This window comes from Malurus melanocephalus, unplaced genomic scaffold, assembly GCF_030028575.1.
Source record: "Malurus melanocephalus ecotype Western Australia unplaced genomic scaffold, MMel_1.1 scaffold_43, whole genome shotgun sequence".
Lineage (NCBI taxonomy): Eukaryota > Metazoa > Chordata > Aves > Passeriformes > Maluridae > Malurus > Malurus melanocephalus.
Window position 1 is genome coordinate 2,586,899 of NW_026623275.1, and position 22,839 is coordinate 2,609,737.

General features: G+C 40.4%; 1 protein-coding gene across 4 annotated transcripts in view; it reads right to left on the reverse strand.

The window, feature by feature from the left end:
* Positions 1–22,839, reverse strand: part of TIAM2 (TIAM Rac1 associated GEF 2) — a 163,101-nt gene that overhangs the window by 65,922 nt on the left and 74,340 nt on the right. For all 4 annotated transcript variants that reach the window (XM_057364872.1, XM_057364870.1, XM_057364868.1 and 1 more), the window contains 5 exons: positions 21,085–21,196; positions 18,813–20,015; positions 12,679–13,114; positions 8,697–8,869; positions 7,450–7,674 (listed from right to left, as the gene is read on the reverse strand). In XM_057364872.1, coding sequence (XP_057220855.1) covers positions 7,450–7,674; positions 8,697–8,869; positions 12,679–13,114; positions 18,813–20,009 — 2,031 coding nt within the window. In that variant the 5' untranslated portion in view covers positions 20,010–20,015; positions 21,085–21,196. The remainder of the gene's footprint in view (positions 1–7,449; positions 7,675–8,696; positions 8,870–12,678; positions 13,115–18,812; positions 20,016–21,084; positions 21,197–22,839) is intronic.

The following is a 22,839-nucleotide window of genomic DNA, read 5'->3' on the forward strand; positions in this document are numbered from 1 at the left end:
AGCATTTTTCTGTTTGCCAGTACTTTACGCATGGGACGACTCCAATAGGAGGTTGCAGGATGAGCTCTGCCTCTGCGTCAACATCCAACTAGAATAAAAACATGGTTGTCAGCTTTTCACAAAGCCAAATGCTACAAGYTCAGGTAATGTTCTTTCCCTTCGAGATGACACCTCTGTGGGTAAAGAGCCAAATTGACTTTTAATAGCTCAGGAACAGAGCAAGTCTTGTTCTGGGCTCTGCTGGAGTRGAGCATCCTGTCCTCACTGAATAAGCTGAGAACAGGCATTCTTGTGTGTCTTTGGCTTCTTAAAATCCCCATTAAACACTTGCACAGAGTTTTATTTTAAAATAAAGACAATCTAAGAAGGGGGAGTAGGGTACAACATGGGGGCATTCTGAAGACATAATTAAATTACAGTGTTTATCAGTCACACAGGATACTAGCTAATCAGCTCCAAAAGAATCAGTAATCACAATGTTACATTTAATGGCATTAGCCAAAGCTGTAGGCAAGGAATTTCTGGGATTGTCTTGTAGTCTTATCAAAACCAGGGATGTCTGGAACCAATTGGAGACCATGAATCAATACCAGCTGCTATTTGTCTAAGCCTTTTAAACTATGATAATTCTTCCTAGAGATTTATATTCTTGAAGACTAAATGGGAGAAGCACACAAATAAAAAAGCAACAACTTCAAAGCACAGTATGACCTGGTCCATGAAGTTAATTTRCAGCCTGCAGACTTGCTGCTGCAATCCCTATTCTGCTATTGTGTGAAGCAAATCTCTGACCCATGTGGGAGGACTACCCGAAACACAGCTCAGGGACTTAACTTCATCATGCATGGACAAAACAGCCCTTTTGAAATCTGCTCGAAAGCAAACAGGAAAAAATGGACACAGCAGACAGCTGTGGGAACGGGAATGGGTGACAAAGGCTAACAGCAGCATGARGTGAGTCTGAAAAGAGGTAAGAGATATGGCCTGAAGTGACACACACCARGACAGGTGAGCACACGTGAAAGCATTAAATGGTTTTTGCAGAGGACAGGGAGGATGCCATTGTCAGTCCAGGCAAATGTAAGGCAAGGATTTCTCAGTTTAGTGGCAGCATGAAGGAGCTTGGGAGAAAGGCAAGAGGGGCCACTCAAATTAGGTTATTGAACCTAGCAGAATCCTGTGAGGTAGAGWGGAGAAGGAAGCTGTGGTAGGGAGATGAAAAGGGGTAAAAAGTGGGAAACCTTGAGAATTATTTAGCCTGGGCCAGGAGGAGAACTAATGCAAGGAAGCCTGGTGCAAGGACAAGACAGTATCTATGTGAGGGGATAAGCTTTTGCAGGAAGCTTAGTGCARGAATGAGTTACTAAGAGCTGACACACAAAGGAACATCAGCATGGTACTTTTGGCAGTACTTCAGCAGCAATGACCATTTTCAGAATATAAACAGACAATTCTCCTCCAGGCTAGAGAAAAATCTGTTCAGACACTAAGGGACAATTGCAAATTAATTACATTTTAAATCATGCACAGAGGAGCTAAAGAAGGTTGTTTGAAAGCAGGTCTCTCCCRGTCCATAACCCTGCTAGGTTTTCTACAGCTGACCTTTAAAGTGTAGCTTAAGAAAAGCAAGGGACAAACATATGCAGGGCAATGGTTTCCAGACGGAGATTTGGGGATCCATAGTTCCCACATTTCCAGTCCATCCCACTGGCTCCACAGTTCTCTCTACAGGTAACATTTACAGTGGCACCAGCACCTCAGCAGGAACAGGTTTAGGGTTGCAGACCATAAAAGTGAAGCACTCAAGAACTCCAGTGAGAGCTCAGGTGAGGTCCCAGCTCCTCAACCTTTGTACACTGCAGTGCAAACAATCACTTTTGGGCAGATGAGGAAAAACTGTCCCATTTTCAAACACATGCTCTGTACAAAGCAGAAAGAGCTCAGTGTAACAAACCCCATACCAGTGAGTGGATGGTGTAAAGCCAGGACAGAAATGACACCATATCAATTCCATGTAACAATACTTCACTAGAAGAAGGACCTAGAAGAAGGACGGAAAAAACTTCTTGGACAGCTCACCTGATAACGAAACACCAGCTTTTCATGTGGCACCTATTCAAAGCAGCACAAAAGAAAAGATGCACAGGAAGGAGGGCCTCCTCTCAGTGYTTAAGCCTTCAAAATTGATTTTATTTAGTAGTAGTTCTTATACCAGACAGAAGCAYGAGGGCCTTGCTGACACAATTCACTATCTATTGCAATAAAAATTCTGAATTTCTCCCTACACAATATCYCATTTCCAGATGGAAAGTGTCTCTGCAAGCTGATGTAGAGAACTCTGTGGATTGAAAAGAAACTTCTGCCGCTGTTTTATATGTACAGCTTTTCAACCACATTACAAACAACACCAAACTCTTTGCATTCYACTCCCTGGTTCTCAGACACAATTCATATTGTATCCATCTGGAAAAATGAGTCACTTGGTTTCTGGGGACAAGGAACAGATTTTTATTGTCATTACTTCCTAAGAGAACTCGAAGAAGCAAAAACATCACTCTTCCAGAAATTCCATTACTTTAAAAAACACTAGTGAGATGTTATCATAACTTTTAGTTTAAAGAAATAAAAAAAGGCATTGTAATAGAGTACAACAACACTCATGTGCAATTATCAACACTTTATTCCTCATTCTGCATGGTGACTTAAAAAAGGTTAAGAAATCTTCCTGAAATAACAAGACAATGGAGGKTTTTTTTTCAATAAATGCCATCTTTTTTGTCGCATTGGAAGAACAGAATTTTCATAATTTCTAACCCAATCTACATCCTGTTGATAATCYGACTGAAATTGGAGGTACCACATGTACGTCTGTGGCTAGGGATGTACGGAAAGAAGCCACTGAATTTTTTTACCCAGCTGCCCCTCCCCAAAACCCAGACCACCAGCCCTTTCTGCACACACTCCCCCACCAGCTCCATTGTATGAGATAATGCTATGCAACTCCACATTCATTTTTCATTATTTTATGCTTAATCTTTGCAAAACAAAGAGRGAAACTCACCCATCTGTGAAACAGCAACAACAGTGCAGAGAGAACGGAGATGAATTTCTCTAACTTCGTCTGCCTACTCACTTCACTCCCAGTCTACTACTACTAAAGAGAAGTATTTTGGTAATGATGTAGGGTAGGACCATCCTTACTGAAGAGTAACACCTGGAAAGAAATTGAACTGACTTCTCAGAAAGCAGACCTCTGCTTTAGCCAGTTTAAAGACCACNTTTTTTTTTTTTTTTTTTTTTTTTTAGTTTAAGAGGATATGGAAAAATGAAAAGTTACTATGTATTAAGATTGCAGTTGAATTTGTTTGCAGCAATGCTGGCATGTGCTAGCAAAGTTCTCTGAAAAGACTCTCGTTGAGTGTTGCTGGGAATTTGGATCTCCATGTCAGAAAGTATTTAATCAGATGCTTTACAAAAAGTTAAGACATGAAATTTGGGTTTGTGGGACCTGAATAATAAATTCCCAGGCCTATCCCCATCATCTTCCTTCAAAGGTGAGAGAAAAGAGAACGAGTCAAGTAAATTTTAAAAACAAAGAAATGAACTTATGCTCTTTGTAAAAAGCTGAAGACCACTACAGCAAAAGGAAGAAAGAAGAAAGGCAAAATGGATTTAATGACTACCCAGAAGAAGCAGCCACCATCTTACTGATGCCTTCTTTTTATGGCAACAGACAAACTACTCTTAGGTGAAAGACACATATGAAAACTTAGAAAAGAAAATCTCCAAGCATATGCCTGTTCTTCTCATTAATGCTTCACCATTTCAGTGCCTGCAACTAAATACAGAGGCTCCTAACACTCTGAAAAGTTAAAAATCATATGCAGAGAAAATATGAATCACATCAGAAACCTCTGAATAGCTTGGAAAACATGATTATAACCAACATATTAAAATTTGAAGACAAAACTTCATAATGCTTTCAAGCAACTATTAATCATACTATTGTTCTAAAGTGAGACATCAGGACAGACTTATGTACCAAGTACACAAACAATTACACCCAGGGTTGCAGTGCCCCCTCTTGCAAGACAGATTTTCCACTCCATTAAAACCAGTTCTGCAGGAAGAGGCAGCTCCATTTCTGACTTAATGTGCAATATTTTGTTAARAGAGCTCTGAATAAATGCTAATAATCCCTTTCACTAACAGTTCAACAGGGTTCCATATTCACAGCAAACATTAGCAGGCTAAACATCTAGAAAAACTAAAAATTTTTAAAGAAAGGTTTTGAAATTCATCTTGGCACCAGGAGATTTTAAAACCTGCTACTTTTCATCCTAATTCTCTTCATTTTAAGGGAGAATTTACAAGCTGGGAGAATACCAYCACACACAACGTACTTATTTCACATAATAAGTAATAAAAACCTATGTGGCTGTAGGTAGCATGTGCAGTCTCCAGATTTCCAGCCACACTGCCAGCAGCTGCTGTGTATACACTGCTCTTGGAAATGCTTCATTGTTGTCTTCTAAACTGACCAGCATTTCCCACAGCTATGTGAAGGGCTACCATTTTCTCTTTTACATTTACTAAGTTTATTATTATTATTTCTTTATTATTCTTATTCTTATTCTTATTCTTATTATTATTATTATTGTGGTTGTTGTTGTTATTATTATTATTGTGGTTGCTGTTGTTGGACCACTAAACCCAAATAGAGAGAATCTCCCATGTAAGCCACAAGACTGAAAATATTTCCCAACCAGTTTGATGGCATCAAGTCATATAAAACAATTCCTCTAGAAAAACATTTCCCTTGTCTTTTTGTTTGTTTGTTTGTTTGCACTTCTGTTTAGCACTAGTTTTATCAATGTATTGCCTTCAAAATTCACAAAATTTATCAGATAGTATCAGATGAGCTTCTCCAGTCCATTTGCTGAATGCCAAAAAGAAGAAAGTAAGTATACCAAAGCATGTATAGCAACTTTAGAAGCCCAGGTTTCCTGGACTGCCTTTCAGGTGCTGGTAACTGTGAAACAAGAAAAGGTTTTGCTTGCTTGTAAAACCCTGAGAATTATTAAGTCTTCAGCAGAGAAGTATTGGTTTTAAGTCAATACACATGTGAAAGAAAAGATCAAGTTTAGGTTTGGTGGTTGCTTTTCTGARGAAGGGGAAGGAAAAAGAGGAAGGCTACAAAAAACAGAGTTTCCAAGATAATTTCTCAGTGAAAATAGGTCTTTCCACATTAAAAAAAAACACCACAGTCAATCACTGTTTCTGCTGGCTTCCCAAAATAAACTGCCAGTGAAGATCTCCAGCACAGGATGCAGGGAATGCTTATGAGCTTCAGTACTGGCAATACCATGTACTTCAGCATAGAGGAATCATAACGGCCACGATTGAAACACTATCAAATTTACACAAAACCAAAACTAGAATTTGTATCTTCTTGTTACTCAAAATAGGAAAAAAGACAACTAAACAGCCACAGTTTCCAAACAACTACAGCTACATATACGTAAACTATACCCTCAGGCATAACATTTTCTCAAAATCATTAGTTTACTAAGTATACCAAGAATTCTAAGTTACTAATTACATCAAGATTTTCTTTTTTCTTTGAAAAAGTCAATCTGAGACAACAAATTAAAAGATTAGGAAACCCAGTTATTGATCAACTTTTCTCTGAAGTGACTTTGCCAGCAAACCTTAGGCAATTGTAAGGAGAGATTTCAAAGAGATCAAAGGGATCACRAATGGAGAAAAGTCTTGCTATAAATTTATTCTTTGCTAACTAGTGGATGTTTGCAATGATCAATTTCATTCTTTGTCTGCCCCCATTCAATTTTCTGAGACATGCATAAACAGAAGATTAACAGGAATAAATTTTCTGCAGCCCTAGAGATAGATTTCAGTTCTACAAAAAGAAGACAACTTCTTCCAGAGTTGGAAAACACTGACAGTTCTTCAAGGACAGAACWTCTAATTAGCAGATATTAAGACAGACCATTAATACTCTTCAGCTGATTCTAAATGAACTATTAACAGGAATATCTGATGAGGGAGGGATAAATTAAGTTAAYATAATCAGAATTTTTCCTCAGTGCATCACATGTTACAAGCACTAGACTTCTATAGAAATCTGTATATTCTTTTAGGTCTCAAAGCCTACTGCAATAAARGGATACCTAAAGTTTTTCCTCCTCCATTCACCTCACTCTGGACCATGAAATAAAGTGACCTGGAAATAAATTCTGAATATCTGAGCACTCAAAGGGCTTCTGAACATCTGCACCACAAAACYCTACACAAACCTGCATATTATTTGCGCTGTGCTCTTACAGTTTCAGATTCAAGTGCACCACAAGAGCTTGGCAGTGAAGTCAGTACCAGTCAGTCTGCTCTTCATCAAGTCCAAGCTAACATAGCAAGAATTTTAAATATTATAAGCATCAAATCCCTGAAACTACAAGTGTTTCACTAACCAAAGAAAAATAACTACAATGTATTGGTTCAAAGGAAATAAACATTTGCTACTCAAGGGGCCAYAATATGCAGCATAATGTACTGACAGAAGAATAGTTTCTCTGATTGGAAAGGCAGGTAGGGATGGGCTCTCACACACCAATCAATCAGTTCAAATTATCGGAAGTTTTCTCTAAATGGCCTAATAAAAGTAAAGATGCAGCAACTTCTGTCCACAGACTTATTTAGGCTAAACTATTAGACAAGTTTATTGCACAAAAGGCCATGAATAGTGAACTAAGCATGAACACTAAGCATGTCTAAATAATTAAAGCATCTTTTTCCAGTTACTACCTGCAAAAYTGGGGGCATGGGCAAGACATCAACACTGCAAGATGTACTTCCCTAAAGTATCACCRGAGTGATTCCTGGTTCACATGCTAGAAGTGAGAGTAGAGTAAAGCTTCATGTTTTTCACCACCATACAGACAATTAGGTGATCATTAGTTACAGCTWAATTTCAACTGGAAGCACATGGTTTTGTCTGCCACTCCAAAATAAAGTTGGAGGAAAGACTAAGTATTCTTCAAGTCCTGTCTTAAAGGKCAGGACAATATTGCCTGGTATCTACTCTTCAATCTCCTCTGCAATAAAACAATAAATGATTCAYAGAACATACTGTGTATTCTGTGGTACGCGATGTAACAGTGAGACATTATTTACAGTTAAGTGTATCATAAAACAGTGAAAATTAATTACATTTTCACAGAAAAGAACTAGCTTTGTGCTCATAAAACAGACCAGKCTGATGCTCAGCTTTGAGGAGCCTACCTCCTGCACTGCTCTGGATTGCTGTAGAAACCTGGCAATAATTACAAYCACTGTGCCAGCTATCCCCAAGACAATTATTCTCAGGCCTAGAAAGCAAAAAGCAAGGAGAAATGATAAATACTCTCATGTAAAAAAAATTGTTTCCAGTACCTGATTTTCTATGGCCTTTCTGTTTTTTGGATCGTTAACAATTGAGAGCTGCAACTCTGCCATCTTTTTCATTTTGCCATCCATGTCAATCTTCTGGAAGAGACTCTTGGTTTGATTTTTCAGCAGCCTGACAGTGTCCTCTTTCCCAAGCTTCTTCGCAAAGAGAGAAGCACAGGCTGAATGTATGGCAGTAACCCAGTTTTCCAGATCTGTCTGGCTTGTTGCCTGTGAAACCAATCAATGGTGCAACATTATGAGTAGATAAGAGAAAAAAAAATAAAATCAACAGCTCTAGGACATGAAGTGCTTGATGGACTCACTGTCATCTTAGGCACTTTATCTTAACCAAGTGAAATAAGGTTTTCTTCAGAACTATGTAAATAAAAAAAGTGTGGAATTTTCCTGCACTCCATCACAACTTGTCTCCAACCTTCAACTTCTGCTTCTCAGACCTGCCAGATCTGAAAGCCCCAGAAGTACAAGAGCCGTATAAGCTGTGGGAAAGATGTGACTTGCATCTTTCATACCTCCAGACAATTAAAGTAAACCCTACCAGACGTCAAAGACAAACCTTCACTGCTGGGACAGCAGAGAAGATTTCATATGTGAGGTTCTGAAGAGAGGTATTTGCTTACTTAAAAAGTGCTGAGTTAGTGGAGAGGAGACATCGAGGCAAAGAGAACGCAATCTGCACAAAGAATCCCTGGAGATATGTACAAGTGTGCCTATGAATCAACATTCTCCATGMAGGTAGCTCCACATAATACTGCTCTTTATTAACATTTCCACTGGTGCACTCGAGCAGCCAAGGTATTTTGATTATTTTTAGCTCTCTGTAGTATCTTGCTCAAGCAAACTCTCTGTGACCAGCAGATTCAGGGTTGAGCACACCATTCTGTAAGGGTGGAATGCTAATGGATGTGAAAAAGATTGGTRATAATGTTGATTTTTTTAGAAGCTTGTGATCAACCAGGTACCCAGAGTTTCTGGCAGATTTGTGATCCTTGTTATTTTTGTTTCTGAACCATAACTGATGGAGCCAACTGGTGTAATACTTGAAGTCATATCATACACTTAATATCATAATAGTGTAATTCAATAATGCAGTTTTGCTTTTATTTTTAGGTCAAAGGCACAAACACGACGTGTGTGTGAGTGTGTATATACAATCACATACATACATGCGTAGACTCACAAACACATCCTAAAATGGAAACAACCACAAAGYTATGCATGCATTCTGTTACCTGAAATAGGTAGACATCTCCAAAAGAATTGCTGAGACAGAACACATTTTCTTTCTTGGGATGTTCTGGAACGGACTGAACGATACTGTCTTCTGCAAACAGGGCGTATCGAGGCAAACTGCTCTGCTCCATTGAGTTCCTTCCATAGGTCTCATAAAACAGCAGAGTACAACCTTTGCAGGTCAGAGGGACAAAAAAATAACATAAGCAGAAAGTAAGTTATGGATCTCCCAACATTACATCGTTGTTTTTTGTGAATTAAGGAACACTTCAGASACAGGGAACATCAGTTCTGCTCCTCTTTCAAAACAGACCAAAAAGGAAGATCTTTAACACAGAAAAACAGGRAAAGTTAATGATGAATTTGCCAGTGAAAAGTTGAAAGGACAGAACTCTAGAAGGGACACAACAAACATCTATGGACTCAATAAATAAATCAGGAAGCATCCAAGGGTTAGGGTAGGATGGGGTTTGAGTAATTTGGCCTAGTGAAAGATGTTCCTGCCAATGGCAGGGGACTTGGACTAAAGGTCCCTTCTGGCCCACAATAGTCTATCAATAAACTCAGCCTATTAAAATGTTAAAGCACGTAGAAGAGATTAACTCCTGCTTAGTTTAATCAGCTTTTATGTTTCTTTATTAAATTGAACCAACTGTCCCATAACAGCCATTTAAGAAATCTTTGTATGTGTTGAAAAGATTTGCAGAATCTTTYGTCTTCATACAACATGCTTAGTGAATAAACTTCTCAAATTTAAACCAGATTTCCTTGAATCTAGCTGAAAATTGGAGACTCAGACAATTCTGAGTAATTTAAAACAGTGTAAAGGGGCTGAGTTTAAGCATGTTCAGTCTTGTAAATAGTGTAATATCTTAGGTATGAAGCTTRCATCCAGAAAACAAACTTCATCCTTGATGATGACAATCCCGAGTGTAAAAAGTGGAATTACTTCTGGAGAACAGTGGAGGAGACTTGATCCCAGCAGAGRACACTTGATCCTAGCCCACAGCAGTATGACGACAGTGCCATGTTGCCTTTGGAAGGGAAGYTGGCTCAAGAAGGGCCTGTCCCCTCCATCCCTGACAGCCTTTCCTTCCTGCCTCATGTTATAACCCACTGTCCTCTGAGRTGCACTGATCTGCCTGTTCAAGGGGTCACGGGATGAACTGCTCTTCTAAAATATCATTACAAAGGGAAACACAGATTTCTGATCAAATTATCCWTTGACTGAAAAGTTTTCAGATTAAGGAATCTAATACATAGAAATACCTCTATACTTCATAAGTGCACCTTTTCCTATTACTGTCCAAAGTGACTGGCAAAATATTCTGGGTAAGAAAAAGTCCTGAAGAGTTGATCCTATCTTTTCCCTTGGGCAGCCCTTACTTTATCTTCTTTATGTCACTAAAACACYTGGAGATCTCAGCAGCTGGGAAAAGGACATGGTTTGTTACACTCTGCATATCAGAAAAGGCATTTGAATATAACTGGGCAAGCCAAACCAACAAAACCAAATCTCCTTTTGTATTCAGCAGCAGTAGCAGCAACCAATTCCAATTCTGCATTTTAGGAAAGCACATATTAAATTCTATTTTTAAAGTCTCATATTTCCCTATTTGGTCTAACTGAAGATAAGTTCATATTTTATCCAGAGAGTTTATACATACATAAATAAAACCTTTGAAGGGCATGCATGTATGCTTGGGTGTATGATACCCCAGGCATATCTTTGGGTCAAGCCCAGTGATCCCTGGAAGCAGCTAGTTTCATAAGCTCTTTCAGACCCACTGGGACTGATTATTGTCCAAGTATTTCAATTAAAACTTGAACTGAAGGGGGAAAGCAATGGGAAAGCAATTTCCCTTGTTTAAGTAAACTAATTGGACAGGACAGATGGAAAAGAGAGTTCCTCTTGGTACACAGTTRCTATTCAGGCTCAGGGCTTGGTGGCCCTGCAGGTGGAGCAGAGGCCTCAGGACATGTATACTTTTAAGTCTGGCAGGTAACCAGATGGTTATAAGCCTTCTGCATATTTATAATTAAACACATCTCAACAGAGTGCAAAGAAACATGCTGTTCTCCATTTACATAYGTGGCTATTTTAAGTACGCTTTAAAATATCTTGCCTATTTAAACATCAAGAAAAAATTAAATACAGATTTATTAAAAAACCTGTAAAAAGAGAACCAAAGCAAGTGCCTTGATCTTGATATGGCATATTATGAAAACAGGCAAGGCAAGTTTATTTTAGCACCAAAGTGTGCACAGGACAACAAAGGTAAGAGATCAAGGAAATGAGGAATGTATATTTAAAACAGCTAAAAAAGTGGAAGAGACCCTGTACCGTGAATGCAACCACATCAACCATTGAAGTAAAAAGCATTGTATCTAACATTTATAATGTTAGAAGTTAATACAGCTTTTTACAAATTATTTTATTATTCCTTTTTTGTAGCTGCAGCAATTCAGGTAGTAAGAAGGGACACAATTTGTTCAGGGTCACCAATAAGCCAATTTTATAGAAAATAATTAATATAAAGCACCTAAATTCCTAGTCAGAGCCTCATTATCCCAGAAATGCACAAAGTACTAGAATGTAACATATTTCAGTTTAGAGTTTTGATAGGATTGTTTCGAAACTGAATTTCAGAAGAGGCAGATCAAACTCATATTCACGCTCTGTAACTCAAACATACACAACGAGAGGGTGGAATTCAGGTAGTGTTTTTCCCTTTGTATACACTGCCTTTAAGCATGAATCATGMTATCTGATGATCAGGGCAAGTGATTTAAACTGTTAAGACTGCCCACATTTTGATCCCTTGATAACAAGTCCCTGAATTATTAGGCAGAATTGCCTCATTCTAGCAAGTTTTCTTCTTTTAAATCAGCACTATTAAGGACATCATTACCCACATTTGCTGTTTTGCTGTTCATTTTTCTTCAGGTCTACACCCATGCACAATTTTAAAAAGGGCAACCTGTGAGAAAGTTGTTATTTTTGCTCTTCTAGTCTCAGATATGCTAGGAAATTATCAAGTCTGATCATTTCCTTACTCATTAACTTAGTATTATATTTACTGAAAGGCAAATCTTTTGGATGCAATCCAAAATTTTAAGAAAGGCCTATGAACTCAGCCATTAAATTTCCCTTCCTCCCCACAATAGATATTCTTTTCTTTCTCACACTTCCTTACCCCGCACACTTCTTGCTGCACCCTCTGAGCCACAAATTGAGCAAAACGAGCACACCTGCAGCAGCCTGTTTGAGTGGACTCCCTTCCCATGGGGCTGTTTTCACAATGGGAGCAGCAACAGGGGATGGCAAGCTGGGCAGAAGGGGTTGGTATTGCAGAGAGTGGACAAGGAGAAAAACCACCCAGGAAAAGGAGGGAGACCTCCAAGTCCTGGCAACTATGCCTTGGGTACCACAGGGCTTCCCCTGCTGCTGCCTCAGCTCCCTCTGCTCAGAAACACAAACTTGTCTGTGTAAATGCTCTGGCACCAGCCATTCATCCCCTCATTATATTGCCACGTTAAGTGCTAGAAATGAATTAAACATTTTTACATTAACTTACCCCACCTTTAAGTAAACTTCATAGSAGAGCCTAAGGAACTGTGCGTCTGTACCAAGGAATTGGGCATCAGCGACTTCTCCCAGCCCTTAAATTTTGGTTCAATTTGGTCCTTGACCTCTAGATATCCACTAGCATCTTCTAAGTGCCCAGTCTGACGTCAAGACACAAACTAGGAAGTCAGACAAAACAATTCCYGCTACGGTACGACATCGAGCATCACCTCAGTTCAGCAGGCTGCTTAGGCACATGCTCCACTTTAAGCAGTCAGTAGACCTTGCAAAATTAGGTGCAATTTTCTGCTSCCCCTAAACCTGCTAACAGAAGCCAGCACACATGAAATGCTGCTGAGACATGAGGGAAAGAACTGCAGCTGCCAAGGTGAAGGATCAGCGCGGCGGTTTACCTTTGAGCGTGACCCAGTACTGCTTCCACTTGCGTCGTGTGACCAGCTCCAGCTTCTTCTCCTTCTGCAGGGTCACCAGGGGTTTGAAGAACAGCCACCCTGCCTTGCGCACCACTCCTTGCTCCTTCTCATACAGCAAATCCAGCTGCTCCAAGGAGCTGAGGGACTCRCCACTGGAGTCCTCTGTTTCTGACGAGGTCTCTGTATTCTCCAAGTTCATCCTGCTCATCTCCAGCTCTCGCATGAAGTTCTCATAAATGTTCTGCCTCAAGGCATCGCTGCTGACCGCGTTGGTGGACTCGCTTCTCTGGGACAGGACGTGGCTGGAGCCAGGTGACCACAGTAAAGTGGAGAGCTGAGATGGTGCCAGCATGTCTGTAGCAAAGTTTTCCATTCTGCTGTCAAAGTATTCACTCCCATCTTTACACTTTGGCTCCTGTGCATAAAAGGAATTTATCTGCAATCAGTCACGAGAGCTAYGATCAAAAGACACACCTCATTTGTCAATTAAATTTGTTTCATGTTTAGCCACTTCCAGTTCCTTCATCTTTTCACCATGACATCATTGGCTTTGCCTCAGCAACCAACACCACCAGTGCTACCATTCAGTTTTTTCAGCAGAATCCCATTAAACCCCAATTAAACCCTAACCACTTCATTAATTCTGACACCTGYGAGCAATCTCAAATTCCACTAGTAACTACCAGGACTCCTACTGGAAGCACTGAAACCTGAGGTACTCCAGGAGACAGCTACATCCTCCAGCTGAAASCCAAGGACCACGGCTTACATTTGTCTGAGTACAAGCAGGAAGAGTCACAACAGTTTTTTTACCATTATTAGGTTTTCAATACTTTGGTGCTATCACATTTGTGCAAGGTGGCTAGGTTTAGCTTCAGCACTGCAAAGTTGATTTTAACCTCCACTTTCAATTTGTCATACGAGCTGTGCTTAACCAACAAAAAAAAGGTCAGAAGTTGAGAATATTTTAAGCTTGTTAGTATTGATCAACTGACTAAAACCTAATCTAAAAGAATATGTGATTTTTAGAAAGACATTGATTGCTGACTGGCATAAATCTAATCTCCAGACTGCAGAGCTGGRTATTTTCTGAGTTACTGGGAACTCCCTGAGAGCTTGATTATCYCATCAAGCACTGACAGGCCTTTCTCCTAATTGCACTGTGCAACTTCATCCCTTGGATTGAGAGGGCTGGCCAATTTAATGTGAAATAATCAGACCTGATGGTATGACTTCAACTTTGCCTTTGATATGGATGCTAGAGTAGGCCCATTTCTTGCCACTGCTTGTCAGTGTGGGACTTTGTTGGCACATTGGGCCTTTTCTCTCTTAAGCCTTTCCAAGTAATGTGTTAACTGGTCCCAACCYTCCCAGGCTCCAGGGATGGACAGGGATTTTCCTACTACCCAAAATACAGCTCCTTGGACTACACCGTTGAGAACCATACCATCCATCCTAAGAAGCCATTTATTGTCTTCCAAACTCAAGCATTGCCAATGCTATTTAAAAGCAACCAAGATTTAAGAACATAAAACAAAAAGACATGTTGCCTTTTGCAGTAAAAGTGTGAGGGAAGAAAGAATAAGAGATTGCAATAAACGATCTGAGAGGTGAGGCTAWTACTCTTGGTAATAATAAAGCCATTATACTTTCAAGTTTAGACTGCCTCTCTAGAAGCATTTATTTTCTCACAGACTACTGTACTAAGAGCAAAGTAAATAAACATCAGTCTCCTGTGAGCTGTTCTCACCAGCAGCTTTGAAAACAACTACTTTTTTGTCTTTTCTTCTTACTTGATGCTCTTCAAAACTGCAGCAGAAAAGCTGCGCTGCRTTTTGATAGCATCAGGACCTCTGGTGCATGGCCAAGACTGGGACTGTACACCCTCCTGAATGATGCCAGATAAACCATTTCTCCAGCRGCAGGACATTGCCAGCCATGGCCAATTTGAACTGAAACCCATGTTGTCTTACAGTGCATTGAACTTCAAGTCTGGCTTTTCAGATCACTGTCGGGTAAAGGAGAGCCTTTCTCAAATCTTATTGCAGAATGTTAATCAGTGTTGTCCAAAAGGAACCCCCTAAACTGGTTTTTATATGGTAAAGGGAAGAAGATTGGCAAACCAGGATATATCCTGCATGTAATGCATTTATGACACAAAGGGACTGCAGAATATGGATCGCACAACTGTGCTGGAGATCTGCATTTCATGGGGACACTGAAAGCCTTCTCCCCCATTTTAATTACTGTCTTGTTCTTGTGTGCCAAAATCCAGCACTTTAATTGTCTGACTGTTGTCCAGGAACTGATAGTGTCCCCTAGAAAACATGAGTATACAGCTCATTAAGAATATGTATTTCTTTCAGTCCTGAAGCACTAGTAAAAGACACAAGATAAAGCAAATACACAGAASGAGTCTGTTGGGAAGACCCAGCACTGGAACAACAAACACTAATGGAAAGGGTGGGATGCAACCTTTAAGTGACCAGCCAGTACCCAAATCCTACATTTTCTCCTCACAGACAGAAAGGGAAGGAATGAGGAAGCACCAGAGTAGAGAAAACGGATAAAGAATCCAAAATGAATACATACGCTTTAGCAGGACAACATCACTTGTATTTTTCTTTTCTTAAAGAAGTGAATTGACAGAGTCAGGCAGTCTCTGTGGGTATTGAGGAGGCTCTCATTGTAGCAAAGTCTGCCACCACTGAAAAGGTTTGACCAGAGTCACTGCTCCAGGTGGTGTCCCTGCCAGGTGACTTCCTGCTGGGTTTTACCCAGTTGAATCTAGTGATGATAGAAAACTACCACTGTTCTGCTCTGCTGAATTCAAGGAGATCTCTCAATGTTTGAGACATACTCAGGAGTACTTATAGATAATGCAAAAGATAAAGTGGCTAAGATACCAATTAGACAAAGTGACGCATGTAATAATTAGCTGTAAAGAACAGCACAGGAAACAATGCAGCCTTCTACATTCATTAGGAGCCAAGTTAAAAGGGGACTCTAATACCAGTTTTCAAGTCAAATAAAGAGGTTGACTCAATGTACTTTTCTTTTAAAATTTCTTTACACCCCACTTCAGGGCTCTGGCTTATAAAATCATAAAATTTCAGATATGATTCCTGCASTGAGGCTATTTTACTTAATTGAAGAACTTTTTTCCAGGAGCTGTTTCTGGTGGCTGAATTTTCATTTTACACAGAATTTGCCCATTTTCTCCATGTTAAAGAGTTAYACAGAGTTTACACCACTATCTTGAGCAGTGTCTGGCTGTGCAGCAAGTCTGTTTAAATTCTGTCCGTTGGTCTCACATGCATCACATACACCTTTCAGAGTATTGTGATACAGCATCCTCCAGTGCCATTTCAGCATAGATCAAACTAAATGAAGATGTGTGCTGCAGTAGATGCACTGAGGGAACACTTTAAGACATCCTCATTCAAGGAAAGCTAAGTCATGGAAAAGATGACTGCAAGTCTTGATGCAAAACCATTGTTAGAAAGACARACTCAATTCCAGGATACATCAGATCAAGTCAGACATAAGGAAATATTGAAGTAACAGGACAGGACATAGCCAAGGGCTCCTCTGGAATATCCCATATGCAAATCTGTTTATGAATGATTTAAAACAGGTGAGGAGGAAAGGTGCCAGAATGAAAAGGAAATAGACTGCCAATTTTAACACARGAGACCAAAGAGAGTCTGTATAGCCCCAAAAATACAGGCCAAGAAAAGATACCATTTCTCCCTTTAAATGAATCATAACAGATTAAAAATTAGGAAAGAACAACTAATGTAGCAGGCAATACTGACWTCAGAACAAACTGGCTGGAACTACATTTATTCTGCCAGTTAGCAAGCATTGAGTAAGAGAGTCTGGAAAGAGCCTTCAAGATGGYGAAAAGCCTACTTGTGTTTAAGCTGCAATTTGTTAATAAAGTGGATTAAACTCCACTGGCTTTCTGGTGTCAAGGGTCTGGCCTCAATATCCCAAGCCTGAGCTCCCTAGGCCTGCATTCCATGAAGCTGGGGGCTTTGTTTCCACTGGGACAGCTGGAGGGACTCCCCAGCCACCACCCGCACTCAGCCCCCTTATAGGGAAATATTCCAGCTTTCACCTACGTTCAGCCCAAGTGACTCAYGCTCAGTTATTACCAAGGCACGGAGGAAGGGACGTGCTGTTCAGAGCAAAGCACAGATGCTGCGAGCGACAAGATGAAGTGGCACAAACAGCGAGCAACCATCTGACAGATCAGAACCACGCACGACACTTCTGTGTTTTTAAAGGACCTGGTAAGAGTATAAGCATTACCTAAGTACAACACAGCAACCAGAAGAGATGGCAGGTTACTCTAAGTGTGAAATATGAAAAGGATCCAATCAAGCCACACAAGGAACTGCAAAACTATAAAGCATTCACTACTTCCCTCTTACCCTTCCTGTCGCTGGATACTTGTCTGATTAAAATCAATGACTAATCATTTCCTATGCCTTTTTTTTTCTAAGAAATCACCATTTTTGGAGCTAGGGCTGTTTTCTTTTTACCAGCATCTGATTCAAGCTTGATGCAATCTCGCCAGCCAAATTTCCTTGCTGTGTCTGAAGTCAGTTCACTGCACAGTGAATTCAAAACAGCTATGAATTGCACACCACAAATGCCATTCTGAAAATGTCATAACTAAGTAATACATAGTAAAGGTCTGGGATGCAGAAATCGTATCTAAAGCCTGGCAGCAAAATCCAGAACAGCCACAGTTGTTGGAACCAGTGAAAAATCCTGGAACACAGCACTGAGGCTCTTCAGTGATTCCAGGGGGTTTTGCCCTCTCTTCACAGCTGAGTAAGAAGGTGAAAAGACAGCATCTGATAAAGCCCATAAGCGCCAATTCACAAAAGAAGTGATTCAAATAAACAGCTTTTTCAATTCTGTAGCCCCCAAAGAGGATGCACCCCAGCAAACCTTACACTGACCTAATTTCTGAGCCTTAGAAATTTCCAGCACAGGAGACTGTTTGCTCTACATGCCACATAAAGCATGTGTTATGATCTGCTGCTTAGCTGCTGCCTAAGCTGCCGAAGTAGGTGTGCCCTTCACTTTCTGCTAACTTCTGAAGTGGCCAGCMCCTTAATGTTGCAGAAAGGGAGCATCCTTCATTTAGGGAAGAACAGTGACTGTTCCTGTATGAACAGTGACTGTTCCTGTTCCAGGGAAGATTCAGGGAAATAAAAAAAAAAAAAAACCACCAAAAAAAACCCAAAGAAATCCAAACCAAATCCAAAAACAGTCTCATCTCATCTTGCAACTCACACACAGAGACCAGGCACAGTCTGGTATTTAAAAAGCCAATTCTGGGGCCTGCAGCTAGAGATGAGAATTTCATTCCTGACCACAGGCATCCTAAATTCCTATTAATGGGATTAGTCCTAAATTCTTCTAAAGAAACATCCTTTCCCTCCSTCTTGCTCTCCCCTCCCATCTCCTTCTTTACACTACCATCTCCCAGTGAGCCAGATGGCAATTCAAGCTTTTCCATCTGGTCACATAGGAAGGAGGAGGYTGCTCCATGTAATGCCCTCACAGGAGTGGAGGCAGAACCAGCACCTCTGGTCAATACAGCTGCTTGCCTTTTAGAGATGGACAGACAGCAAAAAGTGAGTGGTGAAGCCAGTAACACAGACAGGGAACATCTTCAAAGATACTTAGAATGTCCTCCTTCTGCTCCTTCCATGCTCTTCAGATAAGGCATGCTAATACATAGCATATATAGACAGAGAGGTTGTATTTTCATATTTGAAATAATGTTTTAAAACCCAAATCAATTTTTAAGTAATGCAACAATTTCAAAAGCAAATTCATGGAGCCATTAGGCTGAAAAGTCTGGAGTTAACTTAGAAGGTGACAAAATACGATGGGAAAATTTGCACACACAAATGTGCATCTTTTTTAGCTGCTGACATTTTAGACAGCGCTGGGGATGCATTACTTCTCAGAATTCTACAAATTACTAAATGAGATAAGCAAGTAATTATCCTGCAAGAAAGACAAACAGGTATACTTATAAGAGCGTAGCTGCTAAAAACCAACTTTGAGCTGGGGTTTGTWCATACCTGCAGCTTCCTTTTCTTCCTGGAGAGACTTCCTGTCCAGTCACTGATGCGTCGCATTCGGCTCTTTAATGTATCCTTCTTGGATGCATCCTCACCGAGGGGCTTAGACTTCCTGCACGGGAGCGTGTAGGAGGTGTAGTGTGCAGGACTTCCCTGCTCTACCCTGGAGGGAACATCAATGTCTGAGGCAAATGAGACACGGTTGCTAAGGCTACCAGGAGTGTCAATATACTCATCAGACAGCCTGATCCCAGGTGGAGGAGTGCTTTCCAAATTTGTATCCTTATAGAGATCTCGGAGTGAGGAAAGAGATGAACTTTGGTTGAAGGGCTTCTTGCTGTCGCCCGCTGGGAAACTGGCATGAATGCTTGTATCTGGAGTGCTCCTGGTCAAATAGGAACCATCCAGCTCRTTGATATCCCCAGCATTTCCCCAGAGAGAGTCATACCATGAAGACTCGGAGCTGAGGGAGCTCCCTTTACTGGACCGAAGCCGTGAGTCGGTGGGTGACAGACGGTGGCTGGAGGAGCAGTCGGCGCTGGAGTTCCTCCTGACRCTGAGCAGATTATTGGGCTTTGACTCCAAGGCAGGGGAATACCTCAGCAGCTGCACWGGCCCACTGGACTCCTCCGTGGGTACCTTGCTGTTGTTGCTGTTGTGGAACTCAACCCTCAAGCAACCGTCCAGCTTCCCCAGAGTTTTAATGAGAACTTTTGGACTCCTCCTGTCCTCTGATGGGGAGGTTGATGCAAAACTCTCATTCTTTCCRTAGCAATTCAAAATGTGGCCGTTGCATTCTCGAGAGGCAGCATGATTACTTCCAGCTTGGAGGCCRATATAGTGGAATCCATTCTCCGGCAAAAACATTGCGTTATTTCCTTGGCAGTAGTCCCCAGAGGCATTTGTCCTGTGTTTGGCATGGACATTGCTTTTGGAGACCTTCATCACAGTGTCACCAAGTCTAGAGGAATAAGGCTGATTGCTCTTAAAGTGTGAAAGGCAGCTTCTGGCAAGGGACCTCGATTTGTAGTTTGAGCCGCTGCTGGTGTGCCCCCATCCATGCATAGAGCAAGACTTTTCATCTTTAGCATGAATGCTGCGAATTTTCAGAGAGCAAGGCTTCTGCTTGGCACCAGCTGTAGTAGCAGCATGATTTTTTGATCCCTGAAGACTGTATTGGCTTTCTGAATTCCCCATTTTCCACTAAATTAAGAAGAGTTTCATTAGAAACAATGGCTAAAAGATAGAGCAAAAAATAACAGGCCATTTTTACCCTCTACGCAGGAAAACACCCATTTAAAAAATGATATGAAACAATTGTTTAAAAAAAAAAGTCATTAAATAGCCATGTACAACATTAAATTCACAACTGAACTTATTTTAGGGGCAAGCTAGGAAAGCCTATTCTCTCTACGGTTCATTACCCCTCTGTTATAAAGCTGGAATCTAACTCCATTGAAATCATGTCAACACCTTTCTCCACCCACACCCTTGGCAACATCCTTTTCTTATAACTTACAAAATCTCTGGCTCCCAAGAACAATGGCATAATGAAAGGGAGACAGCAAGATAATCATAACTTAGATGTAAAGTGAACTGTACTTTCAGAGAAATCCCTTCTGCCAGCAGACAAGCCCACTGCAGTTTCAGCTTGACTGATTTCTGTGCAACCAAGTGTTGCCTCAATAAAATGTTCAGAAAACCTCAGCTATGTGTTTAAAGGCAGCTAATCTAGGAGAAAGGAAAAAAAACACCATGCCAAAAATCAGACAAAAAATAACTTGGCTAGCAAACAGCCTCATCTTCCACTACAGCACAAAAATGCATTATGTTCATTCAGCACATCACAGTTTGATAGTTCACTTAGTAAGATGCTCTTCAGCTTTTCAGAGTGTTTGCAGTGAATAGCACACACTGGAGCAGTTAAATTGTCCCACCGAGGTGACTAAAGATTTCAAACCTACATAAAGTGCACCCCRAAGTAAAAAAGATCGTTCTGTTCTTTCTGTTATTCAGAATGAATCTCCAGTGATCTCTTTGTGACTAACAGAAACAACATCAAAATGTTTTTTCCATCGGCACTAYGCTTCTTTACACATCGGATTGCAGACTATCACCCGGAGGAGGATAGTCTGCCTTCTCATTAAAATTTCGTCAAAATAAGCCACTGCAAAAGCACAATCTTATCTTCTAGAGTCTGTATAGTTTAACATCCCCACTTCAAGCCCTTAGCACTTTTAAATTAAAGGTAAGTATAAAAGAAGGAGCAAACCTGTAGGAACACTCTCAAACACGGGCACRGTTAGCAGTCAGCATGCTCTGCATTGCCTTCGTGGCCAGCCACTATGTTTGCCAAAACCAGAATGGAGCTGCACACAGCCTTCCTAGAAAACACCAAAAAGACAAAAAAAAACACCAAAAAGACAAAAAAAAAGGGCTTTCAGTCAAATAGAACTTACCTTTTACTCCAGCTGTTTGCAAAATGAATTGAAAAAAAAAAAAACCAAAACAAAAAAAACCAACAAAATTTACAAATGAAGAGATGTCTGATGAAGGGATTCCTGAACTTTAGACATACACTTTTGTAAGCATACTTTAACACTGAATTTTGAAAAACAAGTCACTGAATGTTTCATTTTCTTAGTTTTTGTCCTTCTCCCCTCTCACTGACAAGTTAGTACAAACTTTCAGCCCTCTCCATTTTTCCTTTTGGAAGACCAATTACAGTTGGCAGTATTGTGCAGTGATCCATCACAATGCAGACCAAACTGATCAGAGCAATGTCCCATAGCATCTGTTTATCCTTCCCCATGCCTGGATTCCAACGATGACCTTTGCAGCGAAAGGCCACCACAAAATTCACTCCAGCAGCCACCCAGTAACCTCCCTCTTTAAGTTTTTCTGATTTTAAGTTAATCTGCCAGTAAAACAAGAAAAAGGCTGCACCAGGCATTGCACAGACCCAGAGGTAACAAGACCCAAGCTCTTCCCAACCCTCTGAAAGTACTGGCTGATCACTTGGCACACAAAAACCACATATCAAAGCAAAAGAACCGAGACTGGATCTCATAGAACACACCAGAAGTTTAGGGATTRAAACTGTCCATAGAAAAGAAGTAGTACAAGGTCTTAGACTCAGTTTTGGAACACGCAGTCAAGTTAGAAACCATTCTTCACTAACACCAATTTTTTTTTCCTTTCTGCCCAAATTCCATGGCTACTGTTGGTAATTTTCAATTGAATAGATACTTGATTTGAACATGCCAAGGTTTGCTCTTGTTGACTCCTTTTGTGGCTATTTACAATATAAAAACCTTTAAGCGGGTTAAACGAATTCATTGGTATTTAGCTAACCTTACCAAAACAAAGGTGAAGGTTGCAACCAGAACCAAAAACAGTCTCAACAGCAAGCATAGAAAAAGGTTAGCAAATAAATCACTTAGAAGAGATATATAATAACAGAGATTCTACAGACCTATAAACATGAATTAATGTCTCCTATCACAAAGCTATCTGATAAAACAGATAAGCCACAGAAATTCCATCTTACACTCAAAAAAAATAAAAAAAATAAAAAAAACCCTGCAACTTTCTTATTCTCTCTAACAATGTGTTAAGTTTGCTATTTATGATACCCTTGCCTGTGCAGGTTTGATTTGCCTATACTGCTAATTGCACTCTTCCATGTAAACAGTTTTTGAAGTATCATTTGCAACTTGGATTGAACAAAAGACTATTGACTCAAGCTCAGCAGAAGACAACACACAAACTTCCTCAGCTCCAAGCTCCTGAACAAATTGCGAACACCCAGCAGAACTCTCYTCCTATATCCAAGAGGCACTGACCACAAACAAGCAATGAGTTTACATTCGGAATTCCTCATCTGGGAGCAGAAAGTACAAACAACAAGGGGGCTTTCAGGGGTTTATATCTATTCATAAGGAAACACTGAACTCAATTTGTCTAAAGAAACAGGCAAAAAGACCATCTGGTCTCSATAGTGACTGTGCAATGGTTAGGTAATCCT